General features: G+C 37.0%; 1 protein-coding gene across 5 annotated transcripts in view; it reads left to right on the forward strand.

Moving 5' to 3' along the window:
- Positions 1-19848, forward strand: part of ANKRD17 (ankyrin repeat domain 17) — a gene marked incomplete at both ends in the record, with an annotated part of 168896 nt that overhangs the window by 127326 nt on the left and 21722 nt on the right. For all 5 annotated transcript variants that reach the window (XM_080698023.1, XM_080698024.1, XM_080698026.1 and 2 more), the window contains 5 exons: positions 3369-3816; positions 4290-4445; positions 6885-7034; positions 9676-11309; positions 15265-15462. In XM_080698023.1, coding sequence (XP_080554149.1) covers positions 3369-3816; positions 4290-4445; positions 6885-7034; positions 9676-11309; positions 15265-15462 — 2586 coding nt within the window. The remainder of the gene's footprint in view (positions 1-3368; positions 3817-4289; positions 4446-6884; positions 7035-9675; positions 11310-15264; positions 15463-19848) is intronic.

The raw sequence follows: 19848 nt of genomic DNA on the forward strand, positions 1-19848 counted from the left end.
CCCATTCTCTCCCAATCCCTCCCTCCCATGCTTGGCTTAGTGGTTGAAATCTAGTATTATAGCAATTTATCCAAACTTAAAAATGATAATCTCACATAACAGTTTCATTTGTCTGATACCAAGCTTTTGATGACTTAAAGATAACATTTCAATATTTCTTTTTACTTTCTTTCTTACCAGAGAATATTTTTTTCTTTCTTTCTTTTTTTTTTTTTTTTGGTGAAACTATCATATATTTATATATTTATTTTTCAGGAAAAAAAAATCTATCCTAATATGGAATATGAACTCTAGATACTCAAAACGATCTTGAAAAAGAACAAAGCTAGAAGATATATATTTTCTGATTTCAAACCATATAAAGCTACAATAATTGAAACAGTGTAGTACTATTCTAGAGGCAGATATATAAACCATTGGAGTTAAATACAAGCCTAGAGCCAAACTCTTCCCTATATTGTCAAGTTATTTTTGACAAGGTTTCCACGAACATTTGGTGGTAGAAATAATAATCTTTTAACTAAATATTGTTGAAAAATAATAATTACATGGAAAAGAATAAAGTTGGACCCTTACCTAATCCCATATACAAGTATTAACTCAAAATAGATAAAAGACCTAAATATAAATCTTAAGACTATAAACTTTTAGGAGAAAATCTGGGCCATAAAACCTCACAACATTGAAATTGGCACTGATTTCTTGGATATGATTTCAATGGCACAGGCAACAGAAGAGTATACAAACTCCCTAAAAAATAAAAAAAATATATTGTATATCCAAAGACAATGTAAACAGAGTTAAAAGTTACTAATACAATTGGATAAAATATTTCCAAATGCTATATCTGAAGGTATATTAATATTCCAACTAGAAATTCTAAAAATTAACAATAAAGGCAAACAATACAATTTAAAGATAGGTAAAAGACTAACATAAATAATGAATCTCCACAGATAACCAATCTTAGTTGTCTGTTGGATGGAAAATCTTACTTCTCTGGTTCCGGTGTGTGTTACCTATTTCTTCTTTGTAGTTAATCTCTTTGAGTATTTTCTCTAGTGCTGGTTTTGAAGACATAAATTCCTTCAGTTTCTGTTTTTCGTGGAAGCTTCCTATTTCTCCATCTAATTTGATAGAAAGTTTTGCTGGGTAGAAAATTTTTGGCTGGAAGTTTTTTTCTTTCAGAGTTTGGAATATGTTACTCCAAGCCCTTCTGGCTCTCATGACTTGGTTTGGGAAGTCTGGAGTGATTCTAATTGGTTTGCCTCTGAATGTCACTTGGCCCTTTGTTTTTGTTGCCTTTAAGATTCTCTGCTTGGCTTCCACATTGGTCATTTTGACAATTATGTGGCGTGGGGATCCTCTTCTTGGATCCTGTCTAAAGGGAGTTCTATAAGTTTCCTGGACCTGTGTATCAACCTCTTGCTCGATGTTTGGAAAATTTTCTGCTATTACTTCCTTGAAGAGATTGTTGATCCCTTTGGTATCACTTTCTTTTCCCTCCTCTATTCCAATTATTCTTAGGTTAGCTCTCTTAAAATGGGCCCATATTTCTTCAATATCAGATTCCTGCTGTCGGATATTTTTTTCTAGATTAGAAACTAGGCGTTCATGTTTGGAGTGATCATCTTCTAAGAGTGAGATTCTGTTCTCCATGTGGTCTAATCGGTTGTTTGTGCTTTGAATTGAGGCCTTTACTTCATTAATTGCATCCTTTAACTCTTTTGGCTCTCTCTGAGTTCTTTTCGAAGCACCTCTATTATTTCTACAGTTATTTTCCTGATTTGATCTTCTAGAAATCTCTGATTTTCTGTTTTATTGGGTTCTGATGTTGTGGGGTTGTGGGCATTCATTGCTCCAGTATTATTCCTCTTTCCCATGATTTCGGAAGTTTGTGCCTTCTCTGGGTTCTTCCCTTGGGTCACTATGACTTCACTTAAGGTGTTCTGGATCTCGAGTCAGTAGTATCTCAGACCCCAGTACTCCTTTACTGGGTTGTATCACAGAGTCTCCGACCCAGAGAGTCGATAGAGGCTGCTTTAGACTGTGGGGGTGCCAGGTTGCACGTTCTCCTATGGTGTGCTATCTCTGCCACCGCCACTCCCCCACTGGGTCAAGTTCCAGGGAGTACAGTACTGGGATTTCTCCTCTGTGGCCCGCAATTTGACTCACTGTTCTTGAGTACACAGATGTAGCCGTACTGGGCTTGGTGAATTCGCTGCTGCTGCCGCCGGTGGCAATATGGCTCCGCTGCCACGCCCTTGGCCGTGAGGCTGGCGTATTTCTTCTTGGTTTTGATTTCCACTATGAATCCCTGCAGTATGTGCTGGGCTCAGCCACTGGGAGCTTTAGATGTTCCTTCGCCGAGAAATCCCGCCTGGCTGTTCCGCAGCGGCTCACCTCGGCTTGCTGTAGCCGTCCGGTGAAATCACAGCTGCCGCCGGCAGTATGGCACTGCTGCCGCGTCCTTGGGCGTGAGGCCGGTGTATCTCCTCTGTGGCTCTGAGCTCTGTTCTCAGTCCTCTTTCTCTCTGGATCCTGGTGATTTTTTTTTTGTTTCTCTGGTGATGGTGTTTTCTGGCTATGAAAGGCGCTGATTTTGTGGTAATGGAGATTGGTTGTTAGCGGGGCTCTTAAGCCCCGCTTTTCTCGGTCGCCATCTTTTTTTTTTCATTTTTGAATTTCCTCCTTCGCCGTTTTATTGTGAACATGTTCAAACTAGAGAAGTTAAAGGATCAATATAAGTATCTGAATATAACCTGAATTTTCACAACATCATCTGCCTTTTTGAGCAAATGAACATGTAGTTTGTACATATGATGTGAAATCATCCCTAAATACTTGAGTATTTCCCAGAAAAAGTACATTATTTTATATGACCACAGTAACATTATATCTGAGAAACTTAAGTTATATAGCATGTAATATATTTTACATATTCACAATTCCCAAATTATCCCCAAAATAGTTATTATAACCACTTGTTAATACTTTTTTAATACTATTTATTAAACCCATTGGGCATTTTACTTCCAAGCAATACCCCCCTCTTTTTTTTTTTTTTTTTTAATGAAACAGTTCTCACTAAGTTACTAAGGCTAGTCTCAAACCTGGAATTCATAGTCTTCTAAGTACTGGTATTATAGTTGTGTGCCACCAACTATGTTTGGCACCATTTATACTTTGAATAGTTCTTAGGGAAATACCAATCCTATCTATCGTATTACTCTGCATTGTGGAATGGCTATTGATTTTATGTCCTAATAATAGGGAAGTAACTCCTGGATTTTTTGAGTTTTTTTTTTTTTTTAATACTTAAGGTTAAATAGAACTTGCTAATTAAGTGTTGCTTGCTACTTTTACAGAAGAGCCTGAAGTCTTGATGGAGCCTCCAAGTGCCACAACCACTACTACCATAGGTATATCTGCAACCTGGACAACTCTGGCAGGTTCCCATGGTAAAAGAAACAATACCATAACTACAACCAGTTCGAAGAGGAAAAACAGGAAAAATAAAATTACTCCAGAAAATGTTCAAATTATATTTGATGATCCACTACCAATTTCATACAGTCAGCCAGAGAAGGTGAATGGAGAGTCCAAGAGCAGCAGTACCAGCGAGAGTGGGGACAGTGATAACATGAGGATTTCCAGCTGTAGTGATGAAAGTAGTAACAGCAACAGCAGCCGGAAGAGTGACAATCATTCACCAGCTGTGGTCACTACCACTGTGACCAGCAAGAAGCAGCCGTCTGTTCTCGTTACATTTCCAAAGGAGGAGAGAAAATCTGTTTCTGGCAAAGCTTCAGTAAAGTTAGTTCCAGTTTTTATTTTTATTGTTCATAATATCACCATTAAATACATTGTTTCTGACTTTGTTGGTAGAAGTGAATTAAAAACTTGCACAATAAGGATTTTTCATTGTGCTAAAGAAGAAACCTTTTCAGTTGATCACTAAGCTGATTTTTAGATGATCTCAATGAAAGAGCAAATTATTTGTATAGAGGATTTATTAGTCATTAAACTTTTAGCCTGTGAAAAATATCAGTTGTGGGTTATTATTATTATGAATCAACTCTGCTAAATTTGTCCCCGATGTGGAATCTTTCTTAAGATTGGCTTATTCATTTGTATGCTAAGTATTATTAAGGAGCAGTGCAAAGAAACTTTCTCATTTACTTACCTTGTTTAAGCTAAAAATAAATAATAAAATTATGTAATAGTCTACTTCATTATTTAAAAATTCTGTATCTATATTTAATGTACTCCTTCTCCCTTTGTTAAAGATTGTCAGAGACTATCAATGAAGGGACCAGTAATTCCCTATCTACTTGCACAAAATCTGGTCCATCTCCTCTTTCCTCTCCAAATGGGAAGTTAACAGTAGCAAGTCCTAAGCGTGGGCAAAAGAGGGAAGAAGGATGGAAAGAAGTTGTAAGAAGGTGAGTGATTTTTTTTGTCTATTTTTTTTTATTGCAATATATCTCAGTGTAGTATTACTTACCTTATAGTTAAATTCCTCCTAATATTCCAAAGGTTGCAGATAGACTGAATCTGGCCAACAGAGAAATACCCTTGCAATATTCATATTCAAAAATTTAAAAAGCAGTCCTTTTTTTTTTTTTTTTTTTCAGGCAGTACTGGGGAGAAAACCTAGGGGCATTCTACTTCTGAGCTATACCCCTAGCCCTACTTTTGATTCTTTATTTTTTGAAACAGAGTCTCACTTAAGTTGTGGAGGGCCTCACTAAGTAGTTGAGTCTGGCCTGAGCCTGTGATCCTCCCGTCTCAGCTTCCCAAGTACTGGGATTACAAGTGTGCATGTGCCACCATGCCTGGCTTAGAAGTCTTTGATAAACTTATTTTTAAGAACTTCCTAAGCCGGGCGTGGTGGTGCACGCTTGTAATCCCCGTGCTTGGGAGGCTGAGACAGGAGGATCATGCAGGTTTGAAGCCAGCCTCAGCTACTTAGTGAGTCTCTCAGCAACTTAGTGAGACCCAGCAACTTAGTGAGACCCTGTTTCTAATAAAAGATAAATGGGTCTGGGAGTATAGCCCGGAGGTAGAAAGCCCCTGGGTTCCACCCCCAGTACCACCCAAAAAAAAAAAAAAATCCTAGAAATTTCATAAAGAAATAAGCTTTGATTTGAAACAAGAGCTCTAGAGAACCAACTTAGTACTATTAATCCCCTTCCCCATCTTTACCTGTTTTGTCACTCTCCATGTCTGATAAACACACTACCATTAACATATACCCTCTCTTCTAAACTGTCAATACCATCACAGTATTCTCATACAAGATTAAGATGATTTGTTGTACTTTTTTATTTGCTTTTTTTATTGTTATTTGATACTGAAGATTTAACCCAGAAACATTCTATCTCTGAAATATACTATAATCCTATTTTATTTCTTATTTTTCATTTCCTATATATTATTTCTTATATTTCATTTCCTAATCCTATTTTATTTCTTATTTTGAAGCAAGAGCTCACTAAGTTGAGAGCCTCATGAGATTGCTGAGGCTGGCTCCCTGTCTTATCCTCCCAAGTACTGTGATTACAGGCGTGCACCACCACTGCCCAGCTTCATTCATTTTTTCTGTGTGCATTAACTTCTTGTATACCAAGAAATTATTAACCAGGAAATAATGATCAGTGGCTAGTTATGCTCGTGTGTGCATGTGTGTGTGTGTGTGTGTGTGTAAACACATACATACGTATACACACACACACACATATGGACAGAGAGCATATCTTTTTGAAAATATGACAGCTTACTATTTAGTAGACCATTCTAAGTACTTGTTTATAAAAGCTCTTTATTAAGAATTATACTAGCTGAGCAATGTGGTGCACATCTATAATCTCAGTGCTTGGAAAGCTGAGGCAGGATAATTGCAGGTTTCAGGCCAGTCTCAGCAACTTAGTAAGATCCTGTTTCAAAATAAAAAGTAAAATAGTACTGGGTGTCTATGATTCTTTAATTGGCTTGCCAAAAATTTACAGTGACCTTCCCAAAACTTGAATGTTGAAAATTAAAATGTGATTTTGCATTTTTGTTTTGTTTTGTTTTTATGGGGTACTGATGGTTGAACCCAATTCTACGTTTGAGCTACACCCCTAGCCCGATTTTATTTCTTCTTTGGAAACAGGGTCTCACTAGGTTGAGTGTCATTACTTGAGGCTGTCCTTGAACCTGTGATCCTCCCATCTTCACCTCCTAAGTGCTGGTATTCTAGGCGTGTGGCACAACACTGGGCTGATTTTTGCCTTTTCTTTTAAAAAAAAAAAATCAATAGGGTTTTCTTTTTCCTGAAATCCCTAAATGTCCTTTAGCAAATTTCTGTGTTTGTGGATAATAATTTTAATATCTCTAGAAGAATACAAGGAAATAAAGAATTTTAATGTCATTCTCTCAGTTATAATAGAATGCCTACAGAAAGCCTTTCTTGACACTTCAGGTTAGGTTAGATACCATGACCAACAGGTCTTTAATACTTTATTTCAGCACTTAGGATAGTCTGTGGTAATTTCTTATTTGTTAACCATGTAGTCAGTATATGTGGACAGGAACCCATTCCTTTCATAGTCACAATTAGTATTGCGTTAGCACAGTGCTTTTTTGCATAGTTTATGCTTTCCTGATACAAGTGAAGGATGATAGTCAATTAAGCAAATAGTCTTTGTTTATCTAATCACTACCATTTATGCTTAATATGTTCATCTGAAGTAAAAGTAGATAAAAGAGGCTTATTTAACCATGATTTTATTCTCCTTATAGAAAAACATTTTATTAATATTCTTTGCTCTTATTTTAAATCATAATCACTGCTATTTATTTTTTATCCTAATTAATTTATTTTTGTAACTTTTAATTAGGTCAAAGAAAGTATCTGTTCCATCAACAGTGATATCCAGAGTGATTGGAAGAGGAGGCTGTAACATCAATGCTATTCGGGAGTTCACTGGTGCACACATAGATATTGATAAGCAGAAAGACAAGACAGGAGACCGGATAATAACTATAAGGCAAAACTTTATCTTTATGTTTTCTTCCTGTTTTATTATACTTTAGCTTAATAAAATATAACCATTTAATTTTTCGGTAGAATTTTGTGCTTAACTGTGTGTGTGTTTGTGTGTGTATGCATATACATATATTTCATACTGTGGATTGAGCCCAGGGTCATTCTACCTTAAGCTATACCCCCAGCCATATTTCTCCCTCCCTTCTTCCATTTCTTTCTCCCTTCCTCCCTTTTTCTTCTTTCTTTTTTGTTTGAAACAGGGCCTTCCTTAAGTTTTAGAGGCTACCCAAGAATCTAAAGTCTTTCTGTCTCAGCCTCCCCAAGTATTGAGATTACAGGCTTGAATACTTTCTTAAAATGGCAATTTTATGAATATTTTGAGAAGATACACTCTAATCTTTTATCCCTAAAAAATGGTGTGGTTTACTTGATTTTATGAACTTTTGTGTATAGGTATATGTATGTGGCAAAGGTTTAGACAGTCTTTTCTGTACATAAACTGTTAATTGGATTTTTTTTTTTTTTTTTTTTTGGTGGTACTGGGGTTCCTGGAAGCCCTTCTACCTCTGGGCTACACTCCCAGACCTATTTTTATATTTTTATTTGGAAACAGGGTCTCCTAAGCCAGCGCGCATGGCTGGCTTCGAACCTGCGCAATCCTCCTGTCTCTGCCTCCCAAGCGCGGGGATTACAAGCATGCGCCACCATGCCCGGCCTTGATTGGATATTTTTAAAAATTTTATTCTGAGACTAACACGTTTTAAGCAGTGTGCTTCTTTCAAATTAGCCTTTGAGATTTGTTATTATAAATTTGTATCTTTAAATTTTTAGCTCAGTAATAGAATATTCTCTTGAATAACTTATAGAATGTGTCTATGCCCAAATATCTCTACAGATGATATTCTAAGAGATTGTAGGATTTTCTTTAATGTAAATCTAAGTTTTTTTTGAGAGAGTTACATATATTTTAGGATGGCAGTTGTAAGGTTGCTGTGAGATGCATGTGTCCCTTTGCAATATGTAGCAGGACTGATAGTTATAACTACTTCTAAAGTAGGAAGTTAACCACCTCTATTTCCTACTCATCTTCCTCTCCTTTCTATATTTTCTAGTCAAGTAGCCACAACTTGATCTGTCTAAAGAAGAGGGAAGCAGATTCTTTTTCTGGATAATTTCTTCCTCGGGTTTCCATAAGGTGTTCCTTACAGTCAAATATGTTTCTGAAAAATGCAGTGTTTAGGATTTGATGTCATGGCCTTTGTTGGTATTACCGGGAATAATCATCCTACTAGTAAGGAAATTACTAGTAAATACTTAGTAGATGAGGTCATACTAGCACTTAAGATAAAGTACAGTCAGATGTGGTGGCACAGGCCTGTAATCCCAGTACTTGGGAGGCTGAAAGAGTAGGATCACAGGTTTATGGACAGCCTCAACAAGTAGTGAAACTCTAATCACCTAGTGTGGCCTTGTTTCAAAATACAATTTCAATAGGGCTGGAGTTGTAGCTCAGGAATAGAATACCTCTGGGTTCTGTTCCTAGTACAACACAAAAAAGATGAACTATTTTGTTACTCGGTTGTAATGTCTTTCTTGATTACTTTAATTGCTTTTATTTATTTTTGTTGCACTAGGGATCAAACCCAGGGCCTTGCACTTGGTAGGCAAATGCTCACCAATGAGCTACAACCCTACCTCTTATATTGTTAATAGTTTTAATCAGCTATTCAGTTTTACAGTAATGTGGTTTTTCCTAACCATCATTTATTTTATCATAGTAAAAATGATTTTCTTTTTTGGTTCTGTAGATTGAACTCAGGGACATTCTACCTCCAAGATACACCCCCACTCCCTGGCCCTCTTTTTTTTTTTTTTTAATTTTGAAACAGGATCTTTCTGGGTGGATGAGTTTCACTACTTGCTGAGGCTGTCCTCAAACCTGGCAGCCTCCTAAGTCCTGGGATTACAAGCATATGCTTCCACACCTAGCTTAAAATGATTTCTTAGTCTGTAGGAAACAATAATGAAGTAAATTTTTAGAAGGTAAATCACTTATTCCTTTGAAACATATTATGCTCATTTGGGACAGTTTATTGTTTCATCTGCAAAATAACCTAAAAATGGTCAAAAGAAGCTAAGTGTGGTGTCACACACTTGTAATCCCAGCACTTTGAAGGCTGAGACAGGAGTGAGGCCCTCTGCAACTTAGTGAGGCTTTGTTTCAAAATTAAGAATAAAAAATAGCCGGGCGTGGTGGCGCACACTTGGGAAGTGGAGACAGGAGGATCGCACAGGTTCGAAGCCAGCCACGCTGGCTTAAGAGACTGTTTCCAAATAAAAATAATATAAAATAGGTCTGGGAGTGTAGCCTGGAGGTAGAAGGGCTTCCAGGAACCCCAGGACCACCAAAAAAAAAAAAAGAATAAAAAATAGGGCTGGCAGTGTAGCTCTGAGGTAGAAGTTCCCTGAATTCAATCTCCAGTACTGAAAAAAAAATTTTTTTTAAAAGGGTCAGAAGATTTATCTTTAACTTTATTTGTTCTCTTTATTTGTGCATATACACATACAAATGCATGTTGCCTTGATAGGATTAGAAAGTAGGAGAAATGGAACCTAATTATTTTGTTCTGGTCAACATCCAGGGGTGGCACAGAATCAACAAGACAAGCAACTCAGTTGATCAATGCTCTGATCAAGGATCCAGACAAAGAAATCGATGAACTTATTCCAAAGAATCGTTTGAAAAGCTCCTCAGCAAATTCCAAAATAGGGTCATCAGCACCTACCACCACAGCTGCTAACAGTTCCTTGATGGGAATTAAAATGACGACTGTAGCTTTGTCATCGACATCTCAAACTGCCACAGCACTCACTGTGCCTGCAATTTCTTCTGCATCTACTCACAAAACCATTAAGAACCCAGTGAATAACGTGAGGCCTGGTTTTCCAGTTTCTCTTCCATTAGCATATCCTCCTCCACAGTTTGCACATGCTTTGCTTGCTGCTCAGACTTTCCAGCAGATCCGTCCACCAAGGTTGCCCATGACCCACTTTGGAGGTACTTTTCCACCAGCTCAATCCACTTGGGGTCCTTTTCCTGTCAGGCCTTTGAGCCCTGCCAGAGCTACTAACTCGCCTAAGCCTCACATGGTGCCTCGCCATAGCAATCAGAATAGCAGTGGTTCTCAGGTGAATTCAGCAGGTTCTTTAACTTCAAGTCCAACAACTACAACCAGTTCATCAGCTTCAACGGTGCCTGGTACATCTACAAATGGCAGTCCAAGTTCACCTTCTGTCAGAAGACAGCTTTTTGTCACAGTTGTGAAGACATCCAATGCCACCACAACAACAGTCACAACCACAGCAAGCAACAACAGCACTGCTCCCACAAATGCCACATATCCTATGCCTACTGCCAAAGAACACTATCCAGTATCATCCCCATCTTCCCCATCACCACCAGCCCAGCCAGGAGGGGTTTCTAGAAACAGCCCTTTGGATTGTGGATCAGCATCTCCAAATAAAGGGGCATCTTCCTCTGAGCAGGAAGCAGGTAGTCCACCAGTAGTAGAAACAGCAAACAATAGACCTCCAAACAGCAGCAGTTCTTCTGGGAGTTCATCAGTTCATTCCGCTCAGCAACAACCTCCGGGATCTGTTTCTCAGGAGCCAAGACCACCTCTTCAGTCTCAGGTTCCTCCCCCGGAAGTTAGAATGACTGTTCCTCCTTTATCAACAACAAGTTCTGCTCCAGTGGCGGTGCCTTCTACTGCCCCAGTGACTTACCCTATGCCTCAGACACAAATGGGATGCTCCCAACCTCCGAAAATGGAAACCCCTGCTATTAGACCACCCTCTCATGGCACAACTGCTCCTCACAAGAATCCAGCTCCAGTGCAGAATTCATCTGTTGCAGTCCTCAGTGTCAACCACATTAAAAGACCTCACAGTGTTCCCTCCTCTGTCCAGCTACCTTCAACCTTAAGTACACAAAGTGCTTGTCAGAATTCAGTACATCCAGCAAATAAGCCTATCACTCCCAATTTCAGTGCCCCTTTACCCTTTGGGCCCTTTAGCACATTATTTGAAAACAACCCTACTTCTGCTCATGCCTTCTGGGGAGGATCTGTGGTTTCATCTCAGTCAACACCAGAGTCTATGCTATCAGGAAAATCCTCATATTTGCCAAATTCAGACCCTTTACATCAGTCTGATACTTCCAAAGCTCCAGGTTTTAGACCACCACCATTACAGAGACCTGCTCCAAGCCCCTCAGGTGAGTTTACATTTTCTGACATTCTGTGCTTGTTTATTTACACAGGTGATAAGAAAATTGTCAGTTATTTTCTAATGTTTTTGCTCTCTGATGGTGCTATATAGACAGATTGTTGTTTTCTTCCCCAGCGTTAGGCACTGAACCCAATGTTTCTGATTATTGTACCATAGAACTACATCCCTAGCTTCAGATGGTCTTACTCAGTTAAATCAAATGCAGCTGTATCATGTTATGTCTAGTATAGTGGCTGGTTTTTTTTTTTTTTTTAAGTTGCCATAAACATTTTTTCTCAAAATAAAGTCTCTTATGCTTTAAGGTAATAGGGACATGCCACCAAAAATTTGCCTCTATTTCAAAAACCAAGTAATGAACAAGAATTTTGTAAAATTTGACTTCATTTATTTTTGTCTTTTGTGTTTAAAATATCTAACTACACAGGCTAATATAACAGCCACTAGCCGTTTGTGCTATTTACATCAATGAAAATTAAGTAAAATTAAAAATAAATTTGTCAAGCTAGCCATATCTCAGGCGTCAATGAATATTTAACTAATTACGACTATATTGCACAGCAAAGATGTTGAATATTTTTATTATAGAAAGTTCTGTTGGGCAACACTGATCTTCTGATTTTAAGCTTTTTATATTTTTTACTATAAAATTTATTTTTTATATTAGAAGTTCTTCTATAATTTCTCTAGCTTCCTTGTATGTAAACATCTTACAAACTTTGTTAAATTGAACAGAACTAAGAAATTGATATTGGTACATTACTGCTAACTAGACTACAGACTATTTTTTTTGTACTGTGAATGAAGCTGAACCCAGAAGCATTCTATCTCCAAGCTATACCTCCAGCTCTTTTTATTTTTTATTTTGAAACAATTTCTCACTAACTTGCTGAGGATCTTGCTATGTTGCTAAGTTGACCTCCAATCTGTGATTCTCCTGTCTCAGCTTCCAAGTACTGGGATTTCAGGTGTGTGCCACCATGCCTGAACCAATAATGTCCTTTTTCTGTTGTAGAATCCAATTTAAGATAACCAAGATATATTTACAGCTATTGCATTTTAGTATTAGCATTTCAGGAAATTAGAGGCAGTTCTTGGGAATAGTTGACACACTGGGGTCTATGGGCCATATTTGGCCTGATCCCTGTTTGTTTTCCTCCCTTCCTTCCTTCCTTCTTTCCTTCCTTCCTTCTTTCCTTCCTTCCATTGTGGATTGAACCTAGGGACATTATATCTCCAAACTAATCTACCCCTAACCCTTTTTCTATTTTTTTTTTATCTTGAAAAGGGTTCTTGCTGAGTTGCTGAGGAACTAAGTTGCTGAGGTTGTCTTAACCTGCAATCCTACTGTCTCAGCCTCTCAAGTACTAGGATTATAAGCATGTATCACCACAACCAGCTTGTTTTTAAAGTTTTTTTTTAAATATGTATTCATTTACTTATTTATTTGAAATAGAGGGCTTCCTGTGTTGCCCATTCTGGTCTTGATGTCCTGGACTTAAGTGATCCTCCCACTTCAGCTTTCCCAATAGCCGATACATACCCTGTTTGGCTTTAAAAAAAAAAAAAAAAGGAGAGAGAAGAAAAATAAAATACGATATAAAATAGTAAAATCAAATCTCAATGTTCATAAGTTTTATTGACATCTATGCCCACTCACTTGCATAATTGCAAAATTTTAGCTCATTTCACACTATGATAACAGGAGTAGTTAAAATAGAGACCATGTGACTGTCCTAGCCGAAATATTTAATACTTTTTGGGCAGTACTGGGATTCAACCTAGAGGCCTCATGCATGCTAGGCAAGTAATTCACCACTGAGGCATATCCCCAGCCATTTTTTATTTTATTTTTTTCTTATTTTTATATTGAGATAGGATTTCACTAGGTTTCCCAGGCTAGCCTGTAACTTTCTATCCTTCTGCCTCAGCCTCTGAAGTAGCTGGGAATACAGATATGTGGTAGCATTTGATCTTTTATAGCAAGGTTGCCATGTCCTATCTGTGTTATTGGAGATAACATTCTGTGGCAAAAATTCCCAAGTTTAGTAGGAACTTAATGTTATTTTTACCTATTTCTTTAACATACACACATACGTGTAGTTAATTGCAAAATATTTCTTTGCCAGGTCTTGATTGAAGTACTTGTATTTACTTTGAAAAAGAATTTCTCTTGAGTATTAAAAGAGTATGGTTTATTAGACTTTTTAGGATTATCTTATGACAATGCATGAGAAATACTTTTAAATCTCATGATTATTACAGTTACAATTTAAACCAGGTGTGGTGATGTACACTTGTAATCCCAGTATATAGAAGACTGAGGCAAGAGGATTGCGGTTCGCAGCCAGTGTCACCTACTTAGTCCTTCTGCAACTTAGTGAGAGACCCTGTTTCAAAGTTAAGAATAAAAAATAGTGCTGAGGGTGTAGCTCAGAGTTGTAATGCCCCTGGGTTCCATCCCCAGTACCTCCAAAAAAAAAAAAAAAAAAAAAAGAATTTAATGAAAATATCTTTCCAAAAATGTGCTAACCTTTGAAGGATTATATATTGCTAGTTGGTATATTTTAAAGGGCTAAAATTAAGATTCAGAGAAGGAAGAAAGTTATTTTATGAAAAGGTATAGGAAAAACCAGTTTTATAAGAGGCATAGGAGACTGCATTTGATTAAAGTCAAATTAGCATTGAAGTTTAAGAGTATTGTTAAATACAGGTCATTTAGAGTTAAAATATTCATCCTTTTATATTCAGGAGGTATTTTATGTTTTCCTAAACCTCCTTCATATCCTAATTTTCATTTCTCTCTACATTTTTCTAATTTTGTGTTTTATACATTGTCTTTCTTTGCTTAACTAATTTTTCTTACATAAATAGACTGTTACAGACTCTGATCTGTTTATGTAGTTTTTATTTGGAAAAACTTTTGAACCACTTAGAAATTTAAGGAGCAATATAAACAATAGTAAATGCCTATATGTTTTGTCATTTATTTTATCTACTTGTTAATTTTTTTCAAACAGCCATTTTGCCTTCATAGTTACCAAGAAAATTGAAATTAATAATAGCACAACAACTCACAGTACCATGATCTCAAATACATCCTTCCTGCTGGTGTGTCTTTTTCTATTTTTCTTTTGACCCAAGATTTAGTAAAGGTTCACACATTCATTTTGGCTGTTATATCTCTTTAGTTTTCCCTGATTGAAAGCATTCTACCACCTGTTTTAAACCTCACGCTGTATTATATCAGGGGGCACTCAGTGACAGATTGTTATTGGTTGTGGAAAGCAATGCCAGTTGGTTAATGTGCTTATGTCAGATTTATCTGTTTTCAAAGTCAACCAATGCCCCCACCCTTTTTTTGTTGTTGTGGATCAAGTCCAGAACCTCCTTTACATCTCCAGAACCTTTCATCCTGGTTTTTTTGTTTGTTTGTTTGTTTTGGGATGTTATTGTTTGGTACTAGTATTGAGTCTAGGGGTGCTCTACCACTCAGCTATACCTCCACAACTTTTTATTTATTTATTTTGAAATGTGATCTCACTAAGTTACCCAAGCTGCTTTCAAATTTAACCATCCTCCTGTCTCAGCCTTTCAACTACAGGAATTACAGATTTGCATCACCTTACATAGCTTCCTGTAGTTATTTAAAGATGGAGTATTTCTTTTTAAACTACAGATCTATCTTAAATCTGCATATATTTTATAATAGCTAATAAAAGATCAAATACTATAATTAAGTATAAAATTATTTTTCCTTTTTCTATACTATAATTTTATAAAATGAAGAAGCACCAAATCAACAGACTGAAAGAATTAACCTGAGGAAATTTTTAAATAATTAAAATACTTCAGGATCTGTCTGGACCTCTTGGAATATTCTTTGTCTAACTATTTCTCCCAGGGGTGATTATTAAGATTTATGGTGGTCTTCTACATTCTAGGTATTGTCAGCATGGATTCACCATATGGGTCCGTAACACCATCTTCTACACATTTGGGAAACTTTGCCTCAAACCTTTCCGGAGGTCAGATGTACGGACCTGGAGCACCCCTTGGAGGAGCACCTACAGCTGCTAACTTTAACAGACAGCATTTTTCCCCACTTAGTTTGTTGACTCCATGTTCATCAGCATCAAATGGTGAGTATTGTGTGTGTAATTCTGATAAAGAACCTGCCTGTATACTTGTTACTTTTTTTTCCCCTTTTGTCTTCTGGGTGTTTGGGATCAAACCAGGGAATAGTGTATACTAGGCAACCATTCTACTGACCCACAACCATAACCCTTCTTGTAGTGCTACATCCTTGATACAGAATACCATTGAAACCATTAAAATTCCTTCATTGCATTCTTCCAGGAACTTTTTTTTTTTTTTTTTTTTTTTTGTACTGGGATTCCTGGAAGCCCTTCTACCTCCAGGCTACACTCCCAGACCTATTTTTTTTTTTTTTTCATATTTTTATTTGGAAACGGTCTCTTAAGCCAGAGCAGCTGGCTTTGAACCTGTGTGATCCTCCCATCTCAGCCTCCCAAGCGTGGGGATTACATGCGTGTGCCACCAAGCCCGGCTTCTGGGAACTTTTTAATACAAAAATTTTAAAACATATAGTAAAGTTGTAATAACAGTTTAGGAAACACCCATGTTCTCTTCATAAAGATGTTCTCTTCATTAAGCTTATCCGTTATTTTAAAGATTTTGTCAAATCTATTTCCCTGGTTTCCTTCATTATTGTCATTGAACCATTTGAAAATTGAAAATTTGGGCTGAGACCAGAGAACCATGGTTTATGGACAGCCTCAGCTACATAGTGAGGCCCTTCTCTTCATTAAGTTTAATCCGTTATCTTAAAGATTTTGTCAAATCTATTTCTCTGGTTTCCTTCATTATTGTCATTAAACCATTTGAAAATTGAAAAATTGGGCTGAGACCAGAGGATCGTGGTTTATGGACAGCCTCATCTACTTAGGCCTTCCACAACTTAGTGAGACCCTGTTTCAAAATAAAAAAATAATGCTGGATGTGGTGGCTCACACTTGTAATCCCAGTGCTTGGGAGGCTGAGATGATAGGATCACACAGGTTCAAAGCCAGCCTCAGCTACTTAGTGAGGCTCTCAGCAACTTAGCGAGATCCTGTTTCCAAATAAAGTATAAAAAAGGTCTGGGAGTATAGCCCGGAGGTACAAAAGCCCTGGGTTCTACCCCCAGTACCACCAATAAAATAAAAATAAAGAATGAAAAATAGGGTAGAAGGTATAGCTCAGAGGTCGATTGCTCTTGGTTTCCAGTCCCAGACCTGAAAACAAAACAAAACAAACAAACAAAAACAGTTAAGATAAGACTTTAGCCTGGCGTGGTGGCATACACTTGTAATCCCAGCATTTGAGAGGCTGAGAGAAGAGAATCTGGGTTCAAGGCCAGCCTCAGCTACTTACTGAGGCCCTCTGCAACATAGTGAGACCCTGTTTCAAAATAAATAATAAAAAATAGGGCTGGGGGTGCAGCTCAAAGGTAGAATGCCCCTGGGTTTCTTCCCCGGTACTGCAAAATAAATAAATAAATAAATAAATAAATAAATAAATAAATAAATAAGACTTTAGACCTAAAACCATGTATCACTTAAGAATAAGGACACTGTGTTAGTATGTGTTATAGAGGATTTAACTCAAGGGTACTGTATCACTAAGCTACAGTCCCCCTCTCCCTGTTGTCTAGCTAGGACATTTTTTTTTTATAACCACAATACTGTTGTCAAATACATAATAGATTAATATTAATAAAATAACCATATGATACATAGTTCATTTTCAAATATCTCTCAGAACCCCTTTTTTTGGATTTTCCCTCTTAAACTAGGATAAAAATACCATACCAGTCTTCAACATGAGGACCTTTTCTTTTTTTTTTTCCTGAGTTATGTTAGTTGCAGATATCAAGCTCTCTTAATCCTACTTAATTTTCTAAAAATAAGCACATTCCCTTTCACAACTGTAGTACAGTGATCAAATTCAGCAATGTTACACATGAATACAATATTATCTAATTACAGTTCATATTTATATTTCATCAATTTTTCCAGTTGAACCCAGGGGCATTCTTCCTCTAAGCTACACTCAAACCCTATTATCAGTTTTATTTTCAAACAATGTCTCACCAAGTTTAACTGAAACTGGCCTTGAAGTTGTTATCTCCCTGTCTCAGCCTCCAAAGCACTAGGATTACAAGCATGAACTACCACATACAGCTTTCAATAATATATTTATAATTTCATTTAATCCTAGATTCAATTTAGGATTGCAAATTACATTTAATTCTCTTATCTCTGTAGTCTTTAAGAGTAGTCTCAGCTTTTCTTTATCTTTCTAAGAATGTTTTGAAGACCATAGGCCAATTTTTGGAAGGATTTCTTGATCAACTTTAGAGTATATTGAATAAACACTGATGAAAGTAGAGTGCCATTTTCCTAAGGAGTATTTTTTTCCATTTGTAACTCACAATGTTTAAATTTTAATTCAGGACTTTCTTTTCAATTTTAAATTGAGATGGATTCACTGTGTGTCAGTAAAGCTTAACTTCAGGACACCTCAGCATAGGTTCCTTCCAAAGTCTTGAACATGATATTTTATTTGCAACTTGGCATTCTTTTTCTAAAATTGGTTCCTGAAACTATATAAGTTTAAGGCCCCACAAAACATTGAACTGCCTCATTCCCTAAAACCTGTTTCTCTCTCTAATGCATTAGCTGTTATATTTTACAGTAACATGGCTCTTAATTACATTTTTCTTTTTTTCTATTAAAGAAATGATAATAGAGGTAAGATTTTTAATCAGGCTTTCTTCACAAGGATTAAGGACCCATTCAGAGAATCTCAAGGAAATAGTGCTTGTTTATAAGGCTACATAGTAGCATCTTTAGAACCATCCAGGACTTAAGGATAACTCTCTTTCTCCAAATAGATGCTGTCTCATGCATGGTCTGTTTCTTGTGAGTCTCTTCTGTTTTGCTTTCCTGAGGCTACTCTTTTTTATAGTCTCATCATTTATATGATCCACAAATTAGTTCAGCTTTGTAGTTGATGAGACTAGTTTTTCTCTCTTTGTCAATTGCCCCTCTTGAATGAGGAATGATTGGTTCAGCTCATATGTTTAGGTCAGGCCATCTCAGTTATGAACTATTCACTATCCTGAAATGGATCATTCTTGGGTCGGTGCCTGATCTTAGTCCAGCATAGGTATCTTCAGGAAATAGTCATCCAAACCGAGAATGATAACAGCAGTGGCTAATTGACAAAATCTGTGAAGAGATTAAATCAAGCAGGTCAGCAGTAAGCCTGTTCTGCTCATTTCAACCATGCGGAGGGTTGTCACTTTGCTTTTTATTTGGTTTTAGAAGGATTCAGGAAGAAAGGAAAATCATACTCTCAGGGATGGCATATAAGAACAGGTAGGGTTCACTTGTTCATCCTTCTTGAATTCCTGCCTTCCTTATGTAGATCATGATGTTAATTGTTCTGGATTGTTTTTGTTGTTGCTGATGTTTTTTAAGGGGATAAAAGTGTGACCTTTTAATAAGCAGTTTGCTAAAATGTCTCTTTATTGGTGCATTATAGTCTTACATAATGTAAATTATGTTGACAGTGACATAAATGTACAGGTAGTTTAAAAAAAAAAAGGACACCAAAGTTTTAAAGTGTTTCTCTTCTATATACATTTTCTTTTATCTCTTGTAGTTTTCTTTGACATTTACTTGAAATACTCTCTCTCTTTTTTTTTGGTGGTACTGGGGTTTCTGGAAACCCTTCTACCTCTGGGCTACACTCCCAGACCTATTTTATATATATATTTATTTGGAAACAGGGTCTCTTAAGCCAGTGCGGCTAACTTCAAACCTGCGCGATCCTCCTGTCTCCACCTCCCAAGCATGGGGATTACAAGTGTGCGCCACCATGCCCAGCTTTTGAAATACTCTTTTTAAGTTTAGTATTTTACTGAGTTTTGTCATCTTTTTTCCAGTTTTACTAATTCTAAATTATATCATTGCTTCATAGGTTTTTGGTTCATTTTGGAATTTTAGGTTATAGCTTTATTTCTAGTGTGTTTTCATTGCCTACAGGGATGTTACTGGTCCATCTCTTTTATATCTTTCTGGGGATTGAACCTAGGGAGCATTTTACCTCCAAGCTACACCCACAGCCCTTTTTATTTTTTATTTTGAAACAGGGTCTTCCTAAGTTTCTGCAGATCTCACTAAATTGCTGAGGCTGGCATGTGACCTGTGATCCTCCTGTTCATCCTCTTAAATACTGGAATTATAGGAGTGTGCCACTGAGCCCGGCTTTGATATGATAGCACACACACACACACACCCAGTATTGGGGATGGAACTCGGGGACATTCTACTCTAAGCAATACCCCCAGCCCTATTTTTTATTACTTATTTTGGAATAGGGTCTCACTGAGTTGCAAAAGGCTTCACTAAGTAGCCGAGGCTGTCCGCAAACGACTGTCCTGTCTCAGCCTCCCAAAT

Source organism: Muscardinus avellanarius, assembly GCF_963383645.1.
Source record: "Muscardinus avellanarius genome assembly, chromosome: 6".
NCBI lineage: Eukaryota > Metazoa > Chordata > Mammalia > Rodentia > Gliridae > Muscardinus > Muscardinus avellanarius.